At 42.8% G+C, this 17,245-nt stretch overlaps 1 protein-coding gene across 3 annotated transcripts in view; it reads left to right on the forward strand.

The window, feature by feature from the left end:
- PGM2L1 (phosphoglucomutase 2 like 1) overlaps window positions 1-17,245 on the forward strand; it is a 46,330-nt gene that overhangs the window by 9,358 nt on the left and 19,727 nt on the right. For all 3 annotated transcript variants that reach the window (XM_075742659.1, XM_075742658.1, XM_075742660.1), the window contains one exon: window positions 7,800-7,967. In XM_075742659.1, coding sequence (XP_075598774.1) covers window positions 7,800-7,967 — 168 coding nt within the window. The remainder of the gene's footprint in view (window positions 1-7,799; window positions 7,968-17,245) is intronic.

A 17,245-nucleotide genomic window follows, 5' to 3' on the forward strand; every position in this document is an offset into this window, starting at 1 on the left:
AGGTTGGATGGGGCTTTGGGCAAGCTGGGCTAGTGGAGGGTGCCCCTGCCCATGGCAGGGGGTTGGAACTAGATGGGCTTTGAGGTCCCTTCCAACCCAAACCCTTTTGTGATTTTATGATCCAGTGCCTACAGCCGTATGTGGAGGCTGTGATTTGCTCTACCATTACCTTTCCTTCTCCTTCTGCAGTAACTAGCCCAGTAACTGCTTGCCTGCAGTTCCCCAACTGTTTTTTGCATAAAAACGTTGGTGTGGTTGATGAGTAGAAAATAAATACTTCTTGCTTAGCAAGAAGAAATGAGAACCTAGAATTTCTAAGAGAATTTGTAAATGAAAACTTGAGGCAAGTGCCACTGTTGGTCTTTAGTTTTGTATATAAGTTGATTAGCCATGCCACTGCCAATGCTCCATTTCTCTTCGTTAGGAGTTCCTACAGATAGATGCTTTGATATGTTTGGATCTTAGGGACTGACCCTGATTTTATTTGAAAAAAAGCTTAAAACAATTGCTGATGAAAAACCAAAGGCTGGTGGGCAAATCTTGATACACTTAATTTGTGGCTGTCAAATTTGCTGATTTCTAAGCAAATTTGAGACCTTTTTTCCTTCTTCCAGGCTACGTATGCAAAGAGTGTCTGCAAAACAAAAACTGATTGTTTTGAAAGTTGTAAAGTGCCACTTATTTTGACAGGATATTAGCTTTGAAACCTAACTCTAGCAGTAAATACACATTATTAACATGATGGGGAGTGAATGAACCAGTAAGAAACACTCAGCTAATGCTCTTGTACTTCAGTTCTCCAGTTGTTTCGGATTATGTATCCTGATGAGCTACAAAAGAAGCGTAATTATGTCTCAGTAGGTAACTGTGTAGTAAGTGGAAAAGTGAAGATGAAGAAGCATAACACTGAATTCAGATAATATATAATTTTTTTGTTTATTTAATGTGGTGATGTTGCAGTCTGAACTGCTACCTTGGGCTGCTGCAGGATATGGCCCCCCTACACCAGATTCTGGCAGTAAACTTTTATAAATAGTTGTTTCAAGCGCGTCTTGCATCCCCAGCAGGCTCAACTCCTTCCTTCTTCTTAAAAGCCATTAAAACCACTTTAAAATTTCACTCCACAGCACTGCTAATATAGGTTATATAAAGTTCCTGACTGAGAACTGAAGTCAGAAACAACACAGATAACTTGCAAAAAATAATTTTTATGAGGAAGTAGTACTGGCTTTCTAGACGTGGCATGTATATATTAATGTAATAATTTTATAGGAAAAAAAAATGCAGTGCTTATTTTTTTCTAGTGCTCATTAAGTGCAGAACTATATTCAGACTCTTACCGATACAGCAGCCTGTCTGTCCCAAGTATTTATTGTTTCTATTTCTTTGTGACACTGAATCTGAAGTATTGAAGGGGAGGTTCTGATAGTCTTATTATTTCTCCTCTCAACTTGTTAATAATGCAAAACCCCGCTCTCTGTGAGAATGAGAGGACTCCCCGAATGTACTTGGTAGAGTCTCCTTGAAATGGGATAGGAAAACATTGCCTGACCTCTGCTTGCTCTTTACTTCCCACGTATCAAGTGGCAAGTCTCAAAGCTATTTAAAAATTAAGAATGCTCCACAAATTTACATCTTAAAATGGTAGATTAACAGCTCTGAGGACACTCACATCATGTTTGTAGGTGCTGCCAGATCGGGAAGCAGACAGTTGAGGACAGAGCTGCTATTCGTGGGGAAGTAGGCTGGGGGAATGGACCAGCAGGGACCTGAAGTTAAATTCAATGAGGACAGGCTGCACTTGAGAAGGAACCCGCTGTGGCAACGCAAGCTGGGGCTTGGCTCTGCTGAAAAGGCTCTGGAAGTCTCTGTGCTGAGCAGTAGCCAGCGGCCTTCCCTGACAGCTGAGGATGTTGACAGCATCCCGGGCCATTGTGGGGAAAGAATTATCTCCCTTTATTTGGCACTTGTTAGCCCACATCCAGATACCGTGTCTGGTTTTGGGACTCCCAGTACAAGAAAGGTATTGACAAACTGGTGCAAGTTCAGCAGAGGGGCTCCAAGAAGGTGGGGGGCTGCAGCACTCACCCGTGAGGTGAGACTGAGGGAACTGGTGCTGTTTTTCTTATTTATCCTTTCCCTTCTGGATCAAGGTGAGCGCCACAGTCAGAAACGCGACTCCAGCCCAGTCACCAGCCAGAGGCAGCTCTTTCCTCCCCTGTCCCTTTTCTGGCCCCAACAGCCTATGTTCAGGTAGCACAAGCTTTTCCTTCCAGGGCCCTCCTAACCACTGTCACCTTATCTGCCGCCTCCTTGCACGCTGCTGGCAGCGGCCAGGACCCCTTCCCCACCCGGAGCAAGAGGAGCAGCATCTGTTGCCTCTTGATTGCTGCCTCGTCCTGCCTCCTGACCTATATATATATGTGTGTGCGTGTCTGTGTGCGGCTGCAAGGGGTGGGGCCTTATGACGTGGTGGCCACTTGTCAGATGCATGGAAAGCTGTTTTGCTGGCTACAGAAGTTCCCCCATTGCTGTGGGATGTGGGTCTCGCCTCCATCCCCAATGCTGCCCTGCTCCCTGCCAGATGCTTTTTCCACCAGTAAATAATCCTCTGAAAGCCAGTAGCAGCTCAGAGGCTTTGAAGGGTCTGTCTCTCCCTTCTTTGGAGAGCCTGAGTGCTGCTCAGTGCTGAGCTCAGGTCTGTGCACACGCACACCTATTGCAGTGGGCAGACCCTGCCAAAGCTGTGGTACGGAAATGGACTCAGCCTCTTCTTTTCTGCCCTTTCCCAACCATTTTCTAGTGTGGGATAGCAACTGCAGCCTAGTTACTGGGGTATTCCCTGCTTCGCAGGGCAATGAAGGAGAAGGCAGTACCTGGCAGTCAGCACCTGAACCCCTTGGGGTATCCCTACCAGATGAGTCACCAGCGCTTCTGGAGTGGCTGGGGGCCCCTAGGAAAGACCACAAGTCACGTTGGTGGGGTAAGGCCGCAGGCATTGAGCTCACCACAGCACCTTTGCCCTCGTCTCCCACCCTGTGTGCCTCCAGCAGCGATGCCGCACTTGCTGGCACAGCGGCTGGGGTCCCTACCCTGACCTGCATCCCCCGGGCTGCTCTGGTGTCTGTGAGTGCTTCAGCTGTTCTTCCACAAGTCACGTTGGCCAGCAGTGCAGAGATTTGGCGTGCTTGGTGGCTACTGAAAGAAATGCCGTTTTCATATCACTGACATCCACGTACTGCTTGACTTTAGAAGAAGCACTAAATTCTGTGGGCTCTTCAAGTTGCTAAATCCATGAGAAAAATTTGAATTCCTTTGTTAGAGCCATTGGGCATGCAAGGATTTCTTGGAGCATTGCCTTTATTAAGGAATGACTATGTATGAAACAGTTTATTTCTGATGAAGACAGGAAGCTTTAGACAGTTTTGTGTTGTGGGTGTGTTTGGTTTTGTTTTTTTTAAGGATATTAAAAATAATGTCCAAACACTGTAGTTGATAATCTCTAAGGAACTTGTCGCTTACGCTAGACTTCAGCGTTGTGATTAACAGAGCTTACTGACATACTAATCCAGGCAACTGTTAAGAGCAGGCACTTCAGTTGTCTGACTTTGTGTTTCCAAGCTAATTGAGTTTGGTGCTAACACCATGCTGCTGCCTTGCTTGGCTTCAGAAGCTTGAGAAATTCTTTTCTAAGCAGTGGTCTTTTATAGTTATTTTTGAATACATCAATGAACTACTTAAAGCTGCTAGTAAGCCTCTCACCTCAACATCAGGTAATTGCATCCATAGGTGGGATCAATGATATTTCCTTGGAACTTAGAAATATAATGGGATGCTGCATAGCTTGACTAATCTGATATACCCTCCTAGTGCATCTTGCTTCACGTGGCAGAAAGTGTTGAGGGAGAGAGTGACCATGCAGTGAAATTTATTGCTTCAGAAAATATGCTTTGTGTAAAGGCATAGACTTTGTCTTCATAACCCCAGTCTCTAATGTTAAAGCCTGTTGTGTGTTTTAATGTTACAAGTATTCCACTTTGAAAAATGAACCTTCATAAGAGCTACTGTGAAACTTTCAATACAGATTTATTACTTAAAGACATATTACTGTATTTCATATCTGCAAAGCAAAACACCAAAAAACCCTGTTTTTTGAGAATTTGCAATAAGGTTAAATGTCAACAGTGGAAGCTATCCTTATCTTTAAGCCCCACCTGACTGCAGTGCCTTTTGAAAATCTCAGTTTAGTATGGTAAATGGTGTTCGTACCCAAGCAGTATGTTGCAAGAAGCTGAACTGATCCATAGGCTTTGAAACTCCAACTCGGAGAAAAACTGAAAAGCAGGAAACAATGAAAATCAATAAGGAACGTGTCACGGACGGTTGTGGTAACAGCTGCCTTGAGATCAGACTTCTAGTGCTATTGAATGTGTAACCCAGAGCATGGGATGGATCATCACCACATCTGAATTTACACTAAGTCTTGTAAAATTCCTTCTTTCTGTAGCCCCAAGAGTTTCAGGTCATCTGTGGAAAGCTTTGAGATTTTCTTCTTTAGCTTGTAACTTTTTTTCCCTCCTTTTTTCTTTTCTGATTGCAGGAAATTTTAGCTAACTGAATGCGACCTGAGCAAATTAAAATGTTATTTGGATGCTATTTTGGCTGACTCATTTTTATTCCCTAGGAAATAAATAAGGTAGCTTCAATCAAAAATGCATGTTAATCTATTTGTAAAATAAATGTTTGTGCTATTTCTTCAGGAAAGTCTTGCCTCAGTTTTGCAAAACTCCAGACCACAAACTGTGTAACGTACTACACGCTATTCTACTCTTGCAGGCAAGCAATGCAGCTTATCCTAAAAAGCTATTAAAGATGCTGTGTAATTTAATAACCTTATTTGAAAGCAAAACTATGTGTTGAATTTTGATAGTGTGAAATGAGTTCTCCTGTACTCCTGCCTCAGACTCTTTTTGGATTAGTCGTTTGTTTTCTGGTTGATTGCCTATGAACAGCTAAAAGAGAAGCTTTCACTTCTGGGATTTAATACTTGTTGTGCCTCATTGTTTTTGTTTTATTTTTAGGCCTTTTTTCTAGCTGTGTTGTGAGTAATGGCTCGCTTTGGTTGCAGAGCCATCTGAGAGCCTGAACAATAATGGCTTGCCTTTTTATTTTAAGGCATAAAGAAATTAAAATTGATTTTAAATTCACATCTTGTCCTGTTAGTGTTCAAGATCTGTTGTCAAGCAGTGGCAATAGTTTCCGATTTTGAACAAGTTTTATTGAATATTTTTTCCCGAATAAAATATCATGCAGCTCATATCATTGTGCTTCTCGCAGCAATTTTCAAATCCTCCCGAAGAACCTCCCTCTGTGCAGAGCACGTTTCCCCGTGCTCCAGAGGCTGCCTTGTGGCAGGCAGTGCGGGAGCTGAAGCTGGCTGACCTCTGTTTTAAATGTCAGGGGTGCTTTACCCTTGCCTTTCAGATTCCATTTGCCTTTAACCCTTCCTTAGGACCCTGCTTGAAGCAAAACCGTTTGAGAAGCACTTGTGCAGCCTGAGCTGTGCTGTTACGTGGCTGGAGTCATTGTTTTTTCCAGCTGTGTATCGCTTGCCTTCTACACAGCCTGGTGTTAGCAAGCCTGGCTGGGATGCGCTGTGTTTATAGGAGCTGTCTTGTCCAAACTGGATGTCAGTAGACAGGCTGAGTTTCTTGATGACCAAATAAATTTATAAAGCCTTCAAAATCCCCATATTATATAATACGGGTACTTCCTTCTTTCAAAACAGCATCCTATGGGTAAATCGCTCCCTGTTAGTATGTGTTGTAAAAGGACAGACATCGATATTATGTCGTTGTTTCTCTTTGTCAAACTGGACTCGCCTTCTCTCACTTCCCCCCAGGTTTCCCCAGGCACGTCCAAGATGGTGTGGTTGGTATTACCATGACTATCTAATTCTAATCATCATAGGTAATTTAATATTAAAGTTTCCCTATTTTGTCCTGTTGTTTTCTAGTCTCAATATTAGTTGATGGTACAGAATAACTACAAAGAACAAATAGAATGCATGTACGTGTGTTTTGTACACTCAGAAGTCCATAGCTTTGAAAGTGATGCAAGTTTAGGAGAAGGAACAGAGGGAGATTTCAATAATCGGTGTCTTTTCTCCACCCTGCTACGTAACCTGCTGTGTGCTGCATAGGATTGACTTAAAAACATCCATAGGATTGTAGCAGTTTCTACCTTAAGGTAAATACTTGAATTAAGCCTTTTGGAGATCTGTATAATCACTCCCTCAGCTGAATGAGAAATGGTAGTAAATGTATTCTCTATACATGGAAGTGATAAACGCTTATATTGTTTCATAAATGCAGTGACTGTGTTTATAATAGAGTGGGTTTCAGGTCAGAAGAATTGCTTCCTACTGTTCTATTTAGCCAAACATTTTCCTTGTCAGGTGTCCGTTCATTTTAGTCGTGGGCTTTAGATGATAGAGGCATGGGATGACATACTTTTAAAAATGTTCTGTCCTGATTTGTCTGATGTTTATATCCCTTTTGACGGTACAAGGAGCCCTCCTGTGCAGATCAGCAGCTCCCTACTAGGAAATACTGAGATCACCCTTGCACCTTTGTCCAGGTTCCTGCCACGATTGTGCTGTCCTTAGGTCTTTTTCTAGGTGTCTGTTGACAGTCGCTGTCAGAGCGCTGGACTAACCAGCTATTCGGTCTGACCTGGTATGGCCTCTTTCAGGTAACGGCAGAGCAGCTGACAAGTGAGTTCCCGCTGCGATATGCACAAACATCAGGATGTAACTGCTGGGAGCTTTCAGTGAAGTGGTGTAACAGCTAATGATGATACCGGAAAGGACAAATGTCTCTGGCTCTTCCATATGTACCATAAGACTGTCAATATTTGATAATTTTTTTCCCTTCAAAAAGATAATTCCAGTGCCTTCTTTGGAGGTTCTTTGTTTAGTGGCTGTATCATGTTCTGTGTGTAAAAATGCATTCCTTCTGAACTTTTGAGTAATTGGGGAAACTTGTTTTTAATTCTTTGGGATTTACTGACAAGATTCTTGAGACCCTCCGAAGTACAGTTAAAAAGTAGTGGAAGTGGCTGTTAGAATAATACATGGGATACCTTCACAATAGGATTTTTTTCTTCAACCCACTCGTATCCAGTGTATATACTGAGAAGGGAAAGTGTCAAAAATGGCTGGGATTTTCTGACAGAAACACCTATCTTCCCTTGAATTTCTGGTAAAAAGGGCTGTGACTCTCTTGTACCCGCCTCGCTAATGACTAATGTAACTAGAAAAGAGAAGATTTATTTTTGGTTTTACAGTGTCAGCTTTATTTTACTGTGCTTCTTTGCAGACCTTTCCTGTGGGTGGGGAGGAAGGAAATACTTCTTTGAAGTTAGGATTTTTATCTGTCTTCCAGCAGCACAGATTGAGAATTAACTTGTGCTACCTGCCTTGGAAAAACCTGTTCTAAAGTCTTGTGCTCCTCACTTACACCTTCCAGCTACATGAAGCCTGGATTAATGACCAGGCAAACACATCAGCATATCAATGTCAGCAGAAGCTCTTGAATCTTTTATAAATAAGGATGATACAGAAAAGAGAATACAATAGAAATGAGAGTTACAATGAAGGCTAGTTTATGCAGGCAGGCATTTTATAGGCTAGTAAGAACTTATTGCAGTGCAGAACTAGGAATTATTTAAAAACAATGAGCGTATAGTTCAGATCCTGATTTCGAGAACTAAATGAAGACTTTAATCTTCTTTTGCAGAACCAGAAAACAAAAGAACAGATTGAAAGCTTGTTACAGAATGGAAAACATAAAGAGTTACGGGATCGTCTTTGCTGCAGGCTGACCTTTGGGACTGCCGGGCTTCGCTCCGCTATGGGAGCGGGCTTTTGCTACATAAATGATCTTACTGTGATCCAGTCAACGCAGGTAAGCTGAATAGTTGTATAGGAGAGGACTGAATGGTTTCACAGTAATGTTTGGGTCATATAGTGGATCATTGAAATACAAGCTGAGGGTGAAACACAGCAGCCATTCAACAGTAGGGTGATAGCATGAAGTGTTTAGTGCTGGAAGAAAATAAAGTATCTTGAACAGGTGTAACTGGGCATCCTAGGAGGCAGAATATAATCACTTCCACTGGAATCTGGCTAGTAGTTAAAGTCTATTATACTGCTCTGCAGTTGGAAATCATTAGCTGTCATAAGAACTTTTAGTATTGTCAAAAACTAAAAAAAACCCCAAAATAAGACAAAAAACAAAACAAAAAACCAAAAGCAAAAAACCCCAACAAAACAAAGCAAACCCATTCCAACCAAATGAGCCTTTTTTTTCATTTTTAGCCAAAGTTGTAAGAAAATGAACAGGAAATAAGATGAAAAAGCAAATGTAGACAGACTATGAGGAACATCTGTATTATAAATTGTTCAATTTCTGGGGAATCCTTCCAGTAACTGGTTGTTACCTACAACTGGATTGGATAGTTACAGAAAATATTGTGGTTAAGTGCACTGGTATTACTATAGCTCTGTCTGTAGGTCTTCGTACTTCTTTAAGTAGAGATGCAAGAAAGTAATTTGAGAACTTAAACTCTCAAACTGCAAATCTTATGTTACATATTGTATCAGAGAGGTCGATGATTCATGATTTATCTATGATTTAATATTTGTGTATTTGGGTTAGAGATATCATTATAGAATTATTTGCTAAGAAAACATTGTAAACAGATGTTGATCTTTTTGAGGACTAGTTCTTTGAAGTTTGGAGTAGAGTATTTTGGGGTGGACATCTTGATTTGAATACAGATAGGGAGATCTTGGAACTTAGACATAGCTCTTGACTGCCATGTTGATAGTTGAATGTTACTGTTGTTGGAAAGGGGCTGGCGGGATGGGTGGGGGATGACGTTTTGGCCAGGGAGACTTTAGTCCCAATTTCCTGCTCCTCTGCCAGAGATTAGGGTCTGTTTGGTGGCGCTGGACATACATTTAGAAGAGCCCAAAAGCTGGTATGTGGAGTTGAGCTGGATAGGGGCTGCAATGGGGACATGAATGGTATCAGTGCTGTGGTGGGGAAGACTGGTGGCACAGGCTCTTCACTTCTCTCACATCTTTTCCTTGAACTGTGTTTTAGGTTCTCTTGACTAGCTGTTTAAGTTGATTAACCACCAGAAATACAATGTTCTGTATTTGTTTCTTCAGTATCTTTTTAGCTTTCTTTTTTCCTGTGTTAATTTTGGTCTTGCATGCCAGAAGAGGGCTGGAAAATGATCATTCTTCTCAGTTTCCCCTCCCTGCTTCTCTTTCAAGCAGTGTCAATGAGTTGTATGTGTGTTGATTGTCTGAATAAATCAACCTGTTGATTAATAGAAGGCTTAATCATCTTTGCTTTTCTTTCAAGTGCTGTTTTGTTCAAGAGCAGATGACATATTCTTTCTTAAAGAACTTGGTCCCCAGATGTCTCACTTCTTCCTCCACCTTTTTGAGAAACACCTTTGTAAGGAGTGGTTGATGTCGATGTAGCTTTTGAGCAAAAGTGATCCATGCTCCTCTTCTATGTTGCTGTCTCATAGTGGATTTGTTCTTAAATTTGCTTATTGCAAATAAGCACTAGGGTGCTTTTTTTTGCTGATGTGTTCCTCAATCAATTTTTCCTCAGAACAAGTAGATTAAATAACTAATCTTCACAACTAAAGTTCCTAAGAAATTAGAGTACATTTTGATCTGATATTATCCAGACTTTAAGGATGTGAAAGCAGACTCTGAATTTGAACACTGATTTATCTACGGTTGTAATCCTATGAAACTATCATTCCTGACTTTGATAGTCATCCTTGCATGTACTTTATTATGGTAAATATTAAGCAAAAAGCAGTTGGATTCTTAATCTGCAAAATACAGCTTTCTCTCACCCCCGTGAAGGTAGTGACAGGCAAGGAAAGAGAAGTGCTGAGTGCTTTTGAAAACGAATAGCATGAGTCAGGAAATTTTCTTTCTTTATGAATATATAAAATACAAATGAGTTTGGACTGTGTATATTAAATATACCTAAACATCTTATCTGCTCCCACCTTTAGTCTTATTGCAAATAATAACCTTTGGTTATTGCAAATATAATGAACTGATACATTTGTAACCATTGTACTTGGAACATCAATAAAAAGTTTTTGTTATGACAAACCTACTGAATCTTACCTACTTTGTCAAGTACTTTTTCATAAATGGAGCTTTAACCATATGATAAAAGGTGTTTTATTACATGATTTACAAAGGATTGATTAAAATCTCTCATTTAATACTGTGAACTTAAACATTTTTAAATAGCTGTCTCTTTGCAGGTTAATGTTCTGATAGAAGTCCCTCAGTAGACATGACTGAAATAATTTGTTTTCTATTGGCTCAGAGTGATGTGCTTAAAACTTGGAACAGCTGGGACTGTTAAGCTGTTTGACACTGCTAATGTCTGACTTGTACAACCGGAACCCAAACTCTTGTGGTGAAACCAAATTCCAATAGCTGTTTATACAGGCTTTAAAAAGAAGTAACATGTTGGAGCTTATTGGTAGGGTTTGGAACCCAGCCTTATCTGACCATTTTTTCTCTTCAGTATCATCTCGGATCTAAAAGTTTTCTTTAGATTTCTAACCTGTGAACTGGACACATCTTAGAATGACGTTTCCTTTAATTCAAGCCTTACTGATCTGAGTATGCCAAACTCATCTGCTACAAATACTGTAATTGTATGAACAAAACTTACGTGGTACAGGTGGTCCCCACTGATCCAGTGGGAATGAGCTGAAGACATTAAGAAAAAAACAGTTTAAAAACTAGCAGTTTGTTGCCAGTGGTGGAATTAAGAGTAGTGAAGTTGCTTTAAACAAGTCTAATTTTCTTTGAGGCAGAGTAAACATCTTGATAATGTGGAGGAAGTTAATAATAGTCACTTTACTTTTTGGCCTGTGCAGTCTGTTGAATTTGGAGTTGCTCATGCTCCTGGCGCCTGAGCGTTGCATGCTGCCTTTGTGTTTCCAGTCTCGTGGAAGCGTGACTGAGCTTGGATCGGCTGACTGATACGCATTCTTGGCAGAAAGTGAAAAGTTTCATTTTGGTCAGCTGGGAATGTGTTTGCAAGTTCAGTTGCATGGGCATTACTGGTTTCTGAAAGTAACTGGGTTGTATTCATTTGCTCCCTCTGTGGGGCTTCTATTTTTAGTTGTTTATTAAAGCCATGTATCGAGTTAGAGAAAGCAGTCTCTGGGAGGTGGATTAAAACTTGTTTCTGAAGTAAACTGCATCAGATTTAATCTCTTTGAGTACTCTTGTTTCAGAAGCAAATGACATGAACAGTTTTGCTGAACCTGATCTCAAAATGGGCAGCCCTGTCTCTATTTGTCCTTACTTGCTACAGGAATAAATGGCCATTCAAAAAAAGTAGGCTTCAGTGTAATTAAAGTATTTCCTTCATTTAAAATAAACCTTAATTAGTTGCATGAGTAAGCCCATGCTGTGTTCTTAATTTGCATGATTATACTGATATCATGAAAAGTCAGATCCAGAAAGGTATAGAATATCCAGAAGTTACTTTTGACTTTTCTGAAGATTGTAGGTATGTAACCTACCCCTAAAGTCTAGATTTTCCTGCTTAAGTATTACCTCTGTCCTGCTGAACCAATTGCTTTTATTAATAGGTAAGTAACCTGTCACTGACCTCCACAATGACAAAATCAGTCATCTTTGCACCATTGCTGTGAGTTTTCTGTTGTTCTGTAAGCAGAGCTAAAGATAACAATTGAAAGATTTTAAATACTGGACTTTGTAAAGCTGTTACGATCTCTCTTGATTCATCAAACAAAAATCTTTCTATCCTGTTCTTGGTACCATCACTTTCCCCTCACTTCTCTTTTGAAATTAATGATAAGGTTCTGGACACTCAAGAGGATTATTTAAAACATGGTTGAAGAAGCAGATTAGGTCTGTCTGTGAATTCTGTATACGAAAATTGCCTGAACTGTGCAGCGGTGTAAATATTTGCAATACGTCAGTGGACCTAAAGAGTATTTTGGTTTAGATCCACTGAGGTGGTTATACATTTGCATGCTGACACTTGTTAATAAATTAATAATTATCACCAAGTATGTAATGACAAGATACTGACTTGGATATCTTCAATTTAGAAGCAGTAGCTATTCCAGGAGAAATTAAATGGGGACACTATCAAAACCTGAGTCTTGTAAATAGGAAATTATTTAAATTGAGAAACTTACTAAAGAAGGGACTTATCCCAAGAGGTGTTGGAGTTACAAACTGGCCTCGGAGAAAGGGAGAATGGCAGCGGGAAGAATGTGTCACATTGGCATAAGCAATCCAGGAGGTTCCTGGAATGCATTGATGGTAACTTCCTTCTCCAAATGATAGAGGAGCCAACAAGGAGAGCTGCCATGCTGGACCTTGGTCTCACCAAAAAGGGGGCGCTGGTGGGGAATGTGAAGCTCAAGGGCAGCCTTGGATACAGTGGCCATGAAATGGTGGAGTTGAAGATCCTCAGGGCAGCAAAGACAATGCACAGCAAGCTCACTACGCTGGACTTTGGGAGAGCAGACTATGGCCTCCTCAGGGACCTGCTTGGTAGGTACCATGGGGCAAGGCCCTGGAGGGAAGAGGGGCCCAAGACAGCTGGTTGGTATTCAAGGGTCACCTCCTCCAAGCTCAGGAGCGATGCATCCCAACAGAGAAGAAGTCAGGCAGAAACTCCCAGAGGCCTGCGTGGAGGAACAAGGAGCTCCTGGGCAAACTCAACCACAAAAAGGAAGCCTATGGAGGGTGGAGGCAAGGGCAGGTGGCCTGGGAGGAGTACAGACAAACTCTCTGAGCAGCCAGGGATCAGGCTGGGAGAACTAGAGCCCTGATAGAATTAAATCTGGCCAGGAAGGTCAAGAAAAGCAAGAAAAGCTTCTACAGGTACATCAGCGATAAAAGGAAGACAAGGGAAAATGTGGCCCCACTCTGGAATGCAACAGGAGACCTGGTTACCCAGGATATGGAGAAGGCTGAGGTACTCAACCACTCTTTTTGACTCAGGCCTTCACCAGTAGGGGCCCCAGCCCAGGTCACAGAAGGCAAAGGCAGGGACTGGGAGAATGAAGAACCACTCGCTGTAGGAGAAGATCAGGTTTGAGACCATCTAAGGAACCTGAAGGTCCACAAGTCCATGGGACCCGACGAGATGCATCCACGGGTCCTGGGGGAACTGACGGATAAAGTTGCTAAGCTACTCTCCATCCTATCTGAGAAGTTGTGGCAGTCCGGTGAAGTTCCCCACTGACTGCCAAAGGGGAAGCATAACCCTGTTTTTAAGAGGGGAAAAAAGGACGACCTGGGGAACTACAAGCCGGTCAGTCTCACCTCTGTGCCTCACAGGATCGCAGAGCAGATCCTCCTGGAAGCTGCTCGGGCACACGGGAAATAAGGAGGTGACTGGTGACAGCCAACATGGCTTCACGAAGGGCAAACTGTGCCTGCCAAATTTGGTGGCCGCCTACGATGGGGTTACAGCGTTGGTGGATAAGGGAAGAGCAACTGATGCCATCTACCTGCCTTCGTGCAAAGCATGGAGAGACATGAACTTGATGGATGGACCAGTTGGTGCATAAGGAATCGGCTGGACGGTCACACCCAAAGAGTTCTGGTCAACGGCTCAACATCCAAGTGGAGACCAGTGACGCGTGGCGTTCCTCAGGGGTCAGTATTGGGACCAGCGCTGTTTAACATCTTTGTCAGGGACACAGACAGTGGGATCGAGTGCACCCTCAGCAAGTTTGCCGACGACACCAAGCTGTGTGGTGGGTCAACACACTGGAGGGAAGGGATGCCATCCAGAGGGTCCTGGACAGGCTGCAGAGGTGGGCCCATGCAAAACGCATGAAGTTCAACAAGGCCAAGGGCAAGGTCCTGTACATAGGTCAGGCCAGTCCCAAGCACAACTCCAGGCTGGGTGCAGAATGGATGGAGAGCAGCCCTGAGGAGAAGGACTTGAGGGTGTTGGGGGACGAGAAGCTCAACATGACCCAGCAATGTGTGCTGGCAGCCCAGAAAGCCACCCGTGTCCTGGGCTGTGTGTCCAGCAGCGTGAGCAGCAGGTCAAGGGAGGGGATTCTGCCCCTCTGCTCCGCTCTGGTGAGACCCCCCTGCAGTGCTGCGTCCAGCTCGGGGGTCCCCAGCACAAGAAGGACATGGAGCTGTTGGAGCGAGTCCAGAGGAGGCCACGGAGATGATGGGAGGGCTGGAGCACCTCTGCTCTGGAGACAGGCTGAGAGAGTTGGGCTGGTTCAGCCCGGAGAAGAGAAGGCTGCGGGGAGACCTTCGAGCCCCTTCCAGTCCCTGCAGGGGCTCCAGGAAAGCTGGAGAGGGGCTGGTGCCAAGGGCAGGGAGTGACAGGCCAAGGGGAATGGCCTGAAGCTGCAGGAGGGGAGATGGAGATGAGATGTGAGGCAGAAATCCTTCCCTGTGAGGGTGCTGAGGCCCTGGCCCAGGGTGCCCCGAGAAGCTGTGGCTGCCCCTGGCTCCCTGGCAGTGTTGAAGGCCAGGTTGGATGGGGCTTTGGGCAAGCTGGGCTAGTGGAGGGTGTCCCTGCCCATGGCAGGGGTGGGAACTAAATGGGCTTTGAGGTCCCTTCCAACCCAAACCATTCTATGAAAACAGGTGTGAACTCAAGTAGAGGGTTCAGATAGTGGACAGACTCTGCATTAATTTCCTCTCTCTCTCATTTTTTATTTAGGTTTTTTTTTCTGCAGCTTTAATAACAATATTTGGATAGTAGACAAGTGTAGTAGGACTGGACTAATTTCAGCTGTGGGATCTTTGGCTAAGCTGAAGGTATTTTGTTCCTGTACTGCATATCACGTTGTCTTAATTTTAGTCAGAAGTTCTCCATGTTAGAAAGTAAAGATATTGCTATTTTTATTCCTACGAAATCTTTGATCCCTGGCAAACAGTGAAGCTGACTTAAGAGAATGTCCTAGAAAAATCTCACCTTGCCCTTGATGAGAGTGTTACTCTAGATTGTAGTGGCACCCCATTGCTGCCAAAAATGCTGAGGCAGAAATAGCTGGGATGAGGTGCAGGGGACAAAGTACAGAAGGTCTGGTGTACTAAAAAGATCAGTATAGGCCCTTACTTTGCAACAAAAATAAATCAGTTCTTCTGTATTTGAGGAATGAGGGAATGGAAGGCTGGGAGACGTGTACTGCTGCGGGTGTTGGAGGTTGCTGTACACTCAGAAAGCTAAACCAGCTATGATGGCTGTGCTTTGGAAGTAAGGGGTGAAGAAGCAATTTGAGGTGCAGAACCCTAGAGATGCCGGGGTTGCCAGAAAGTTCAAGAGGTGCCTCCGCTGTCGTGGGAGAGCTCCTGGGTGGTAGGTGTGAAACAGAAGTAGTGTGTAGCACTTCTACATTTGTAAAGAGTGTTTTGTCATTTGTAATGTGTTAACTTACGTGAACAGGATTTGTTAGTTGTTCTGCCTGAACTTACCTTGATCCATGTTGCTTCTGAAAAAGTATCTGTGCCCGTTTGATTTCCGCTTCTAGCTAGTACCAGTTTGTCTCACGTGGTCCTACTGCTTCTGTAAATCTTTTTTGTGCAGTTTCTTGATGTTTGAGGAGTTAGTTCAGATAAAACTGCAATGTGCTCTGACCTCAAGATACTGCTAGCTTAAATAACAGATTTGTTGATAAGAAATCTGCTGTTCATCTCTTTAAATGTTAATCTTTTCTAGTTAAACGTGGACAAGTTTTTCCCATTCCCCTCTCTCATATCTCTTGACCAACTGCAAATGAAAAGTTCTTGATAAGTTGTCAGGGCGGTGTGAACATGTTTGTGTATCAACACACTTCAGTTCAGCGTGAAGGTGATTTCAGCTGGCGATCATGCCGTGGCACAGCTTCCAGTTCCTTTGATATTCAAAGATTTTTTTTTTTTTTTATTTAAAGTTTTTCTCTCTGTGTGAATCCCTCCATGGAAACACTACACCTGCAGCTGAAATGGTTCTCCAAAGAGATGCCGGTGTCCACCTGTTAATGCTTTGAAGCACATCCTTTGGTGGAAAGGGCAAAAACCACGTAAAAAATTCAGCTCAACTGAATTTCATGGGTAGGAGTTAGACTAGCTTTCCAGATGAGAGATTGCTTATTGGTGATACAGAGTCAGTTCCAGATAAGGACACTGCAAAGAGTTGCACTTAATACTGGGGCAGGAGGAATCTGTTTAATTCTAGTACAACTTCCCTGTCCTCTCTATCAAGAGGAAGCTTGTACTCTGTCAGAAGTGGCTTTTTAATGATAAGCTTGGCCAAGGTAAGTCCAGTGAAGTGTGTTAGGGAAGGCTGCTTTCTGGTTGTCGTGAACTGTAGCTTCTGGAAACTAATGCTAGCAATAGTGCTTCTACCTTTTTGTCTAAAACTGCTGATCCATCCTGGTTTGTTTCTGGGATGGATCTCCAGAGAGATTCTATCTGGGAAGTGAATGGATGTGAAGACCGCGGGGAGGAGGGCGAAGCTGGAACACGGTGTAATGCAGGATTTCAAAGAGCACCCATCTCCTCCTGCTTTGAAAAGAAGGGGTGGCTGGCTGAGAGGCTGTTTGTTTTTTTCCTGTGTATGTTGCAGCAGATATTTCTCTTCACCTCCAATGTTTTTTTTAAAATTTACTCCCTTCATCTACTCCCCTTTCTTTTCCCTGCACGGTGGCTGTCTTTGATATCTTGCCATTGGAAATGTTCTGCTTTCACGTATAGAAGACAGCTTGTAGTTGTGCTGTTGTATCTCTGTAGTATATAAATTGAGGACTTTAATCTGTCCACCTGGAGCAGGTCACTAGTGATAAACTTTCATTTGAAAAAGTGGATTCAGATGAATCATCCTTTTAATGCAAATCTAGAACTAACACTTTGGAAGCAGTGCTGTGTACTGTGAACACAGGAGTAAAGACCAGCACCAACACGCACTCACCTTATAATGCCCGAGCAGATGGACTTTCAAAAAACAGATTTTCCTCAATTTGGGTGTTTAAGATGGTTTGAATACGTAAAAGCATAGTATGGATTGAAAACAAGTTTTGTTGCTTGAGGATCTTGCTATCTAGAGCTTTCTGTTTATGCTCTTTGGTCACTTATTGTTGTACTGCTTTTATTTTCCACAACTGTTTCTCTATTTGC

The sequence above is a fragment of the Balearica regulorum genome, chromosome 1, assembly GCF_011004875.1.
Source record: "Balearica regulorum gibbericeps isolate bBalReg1 chromosome 1, bBalReg1.pri, whole genome shotgun sequence".
NCBI lineage: Eukaryota > Metazoa > Chordata > Aves > Gruiformes > Gruidae > Balearica > Balearica regulorum.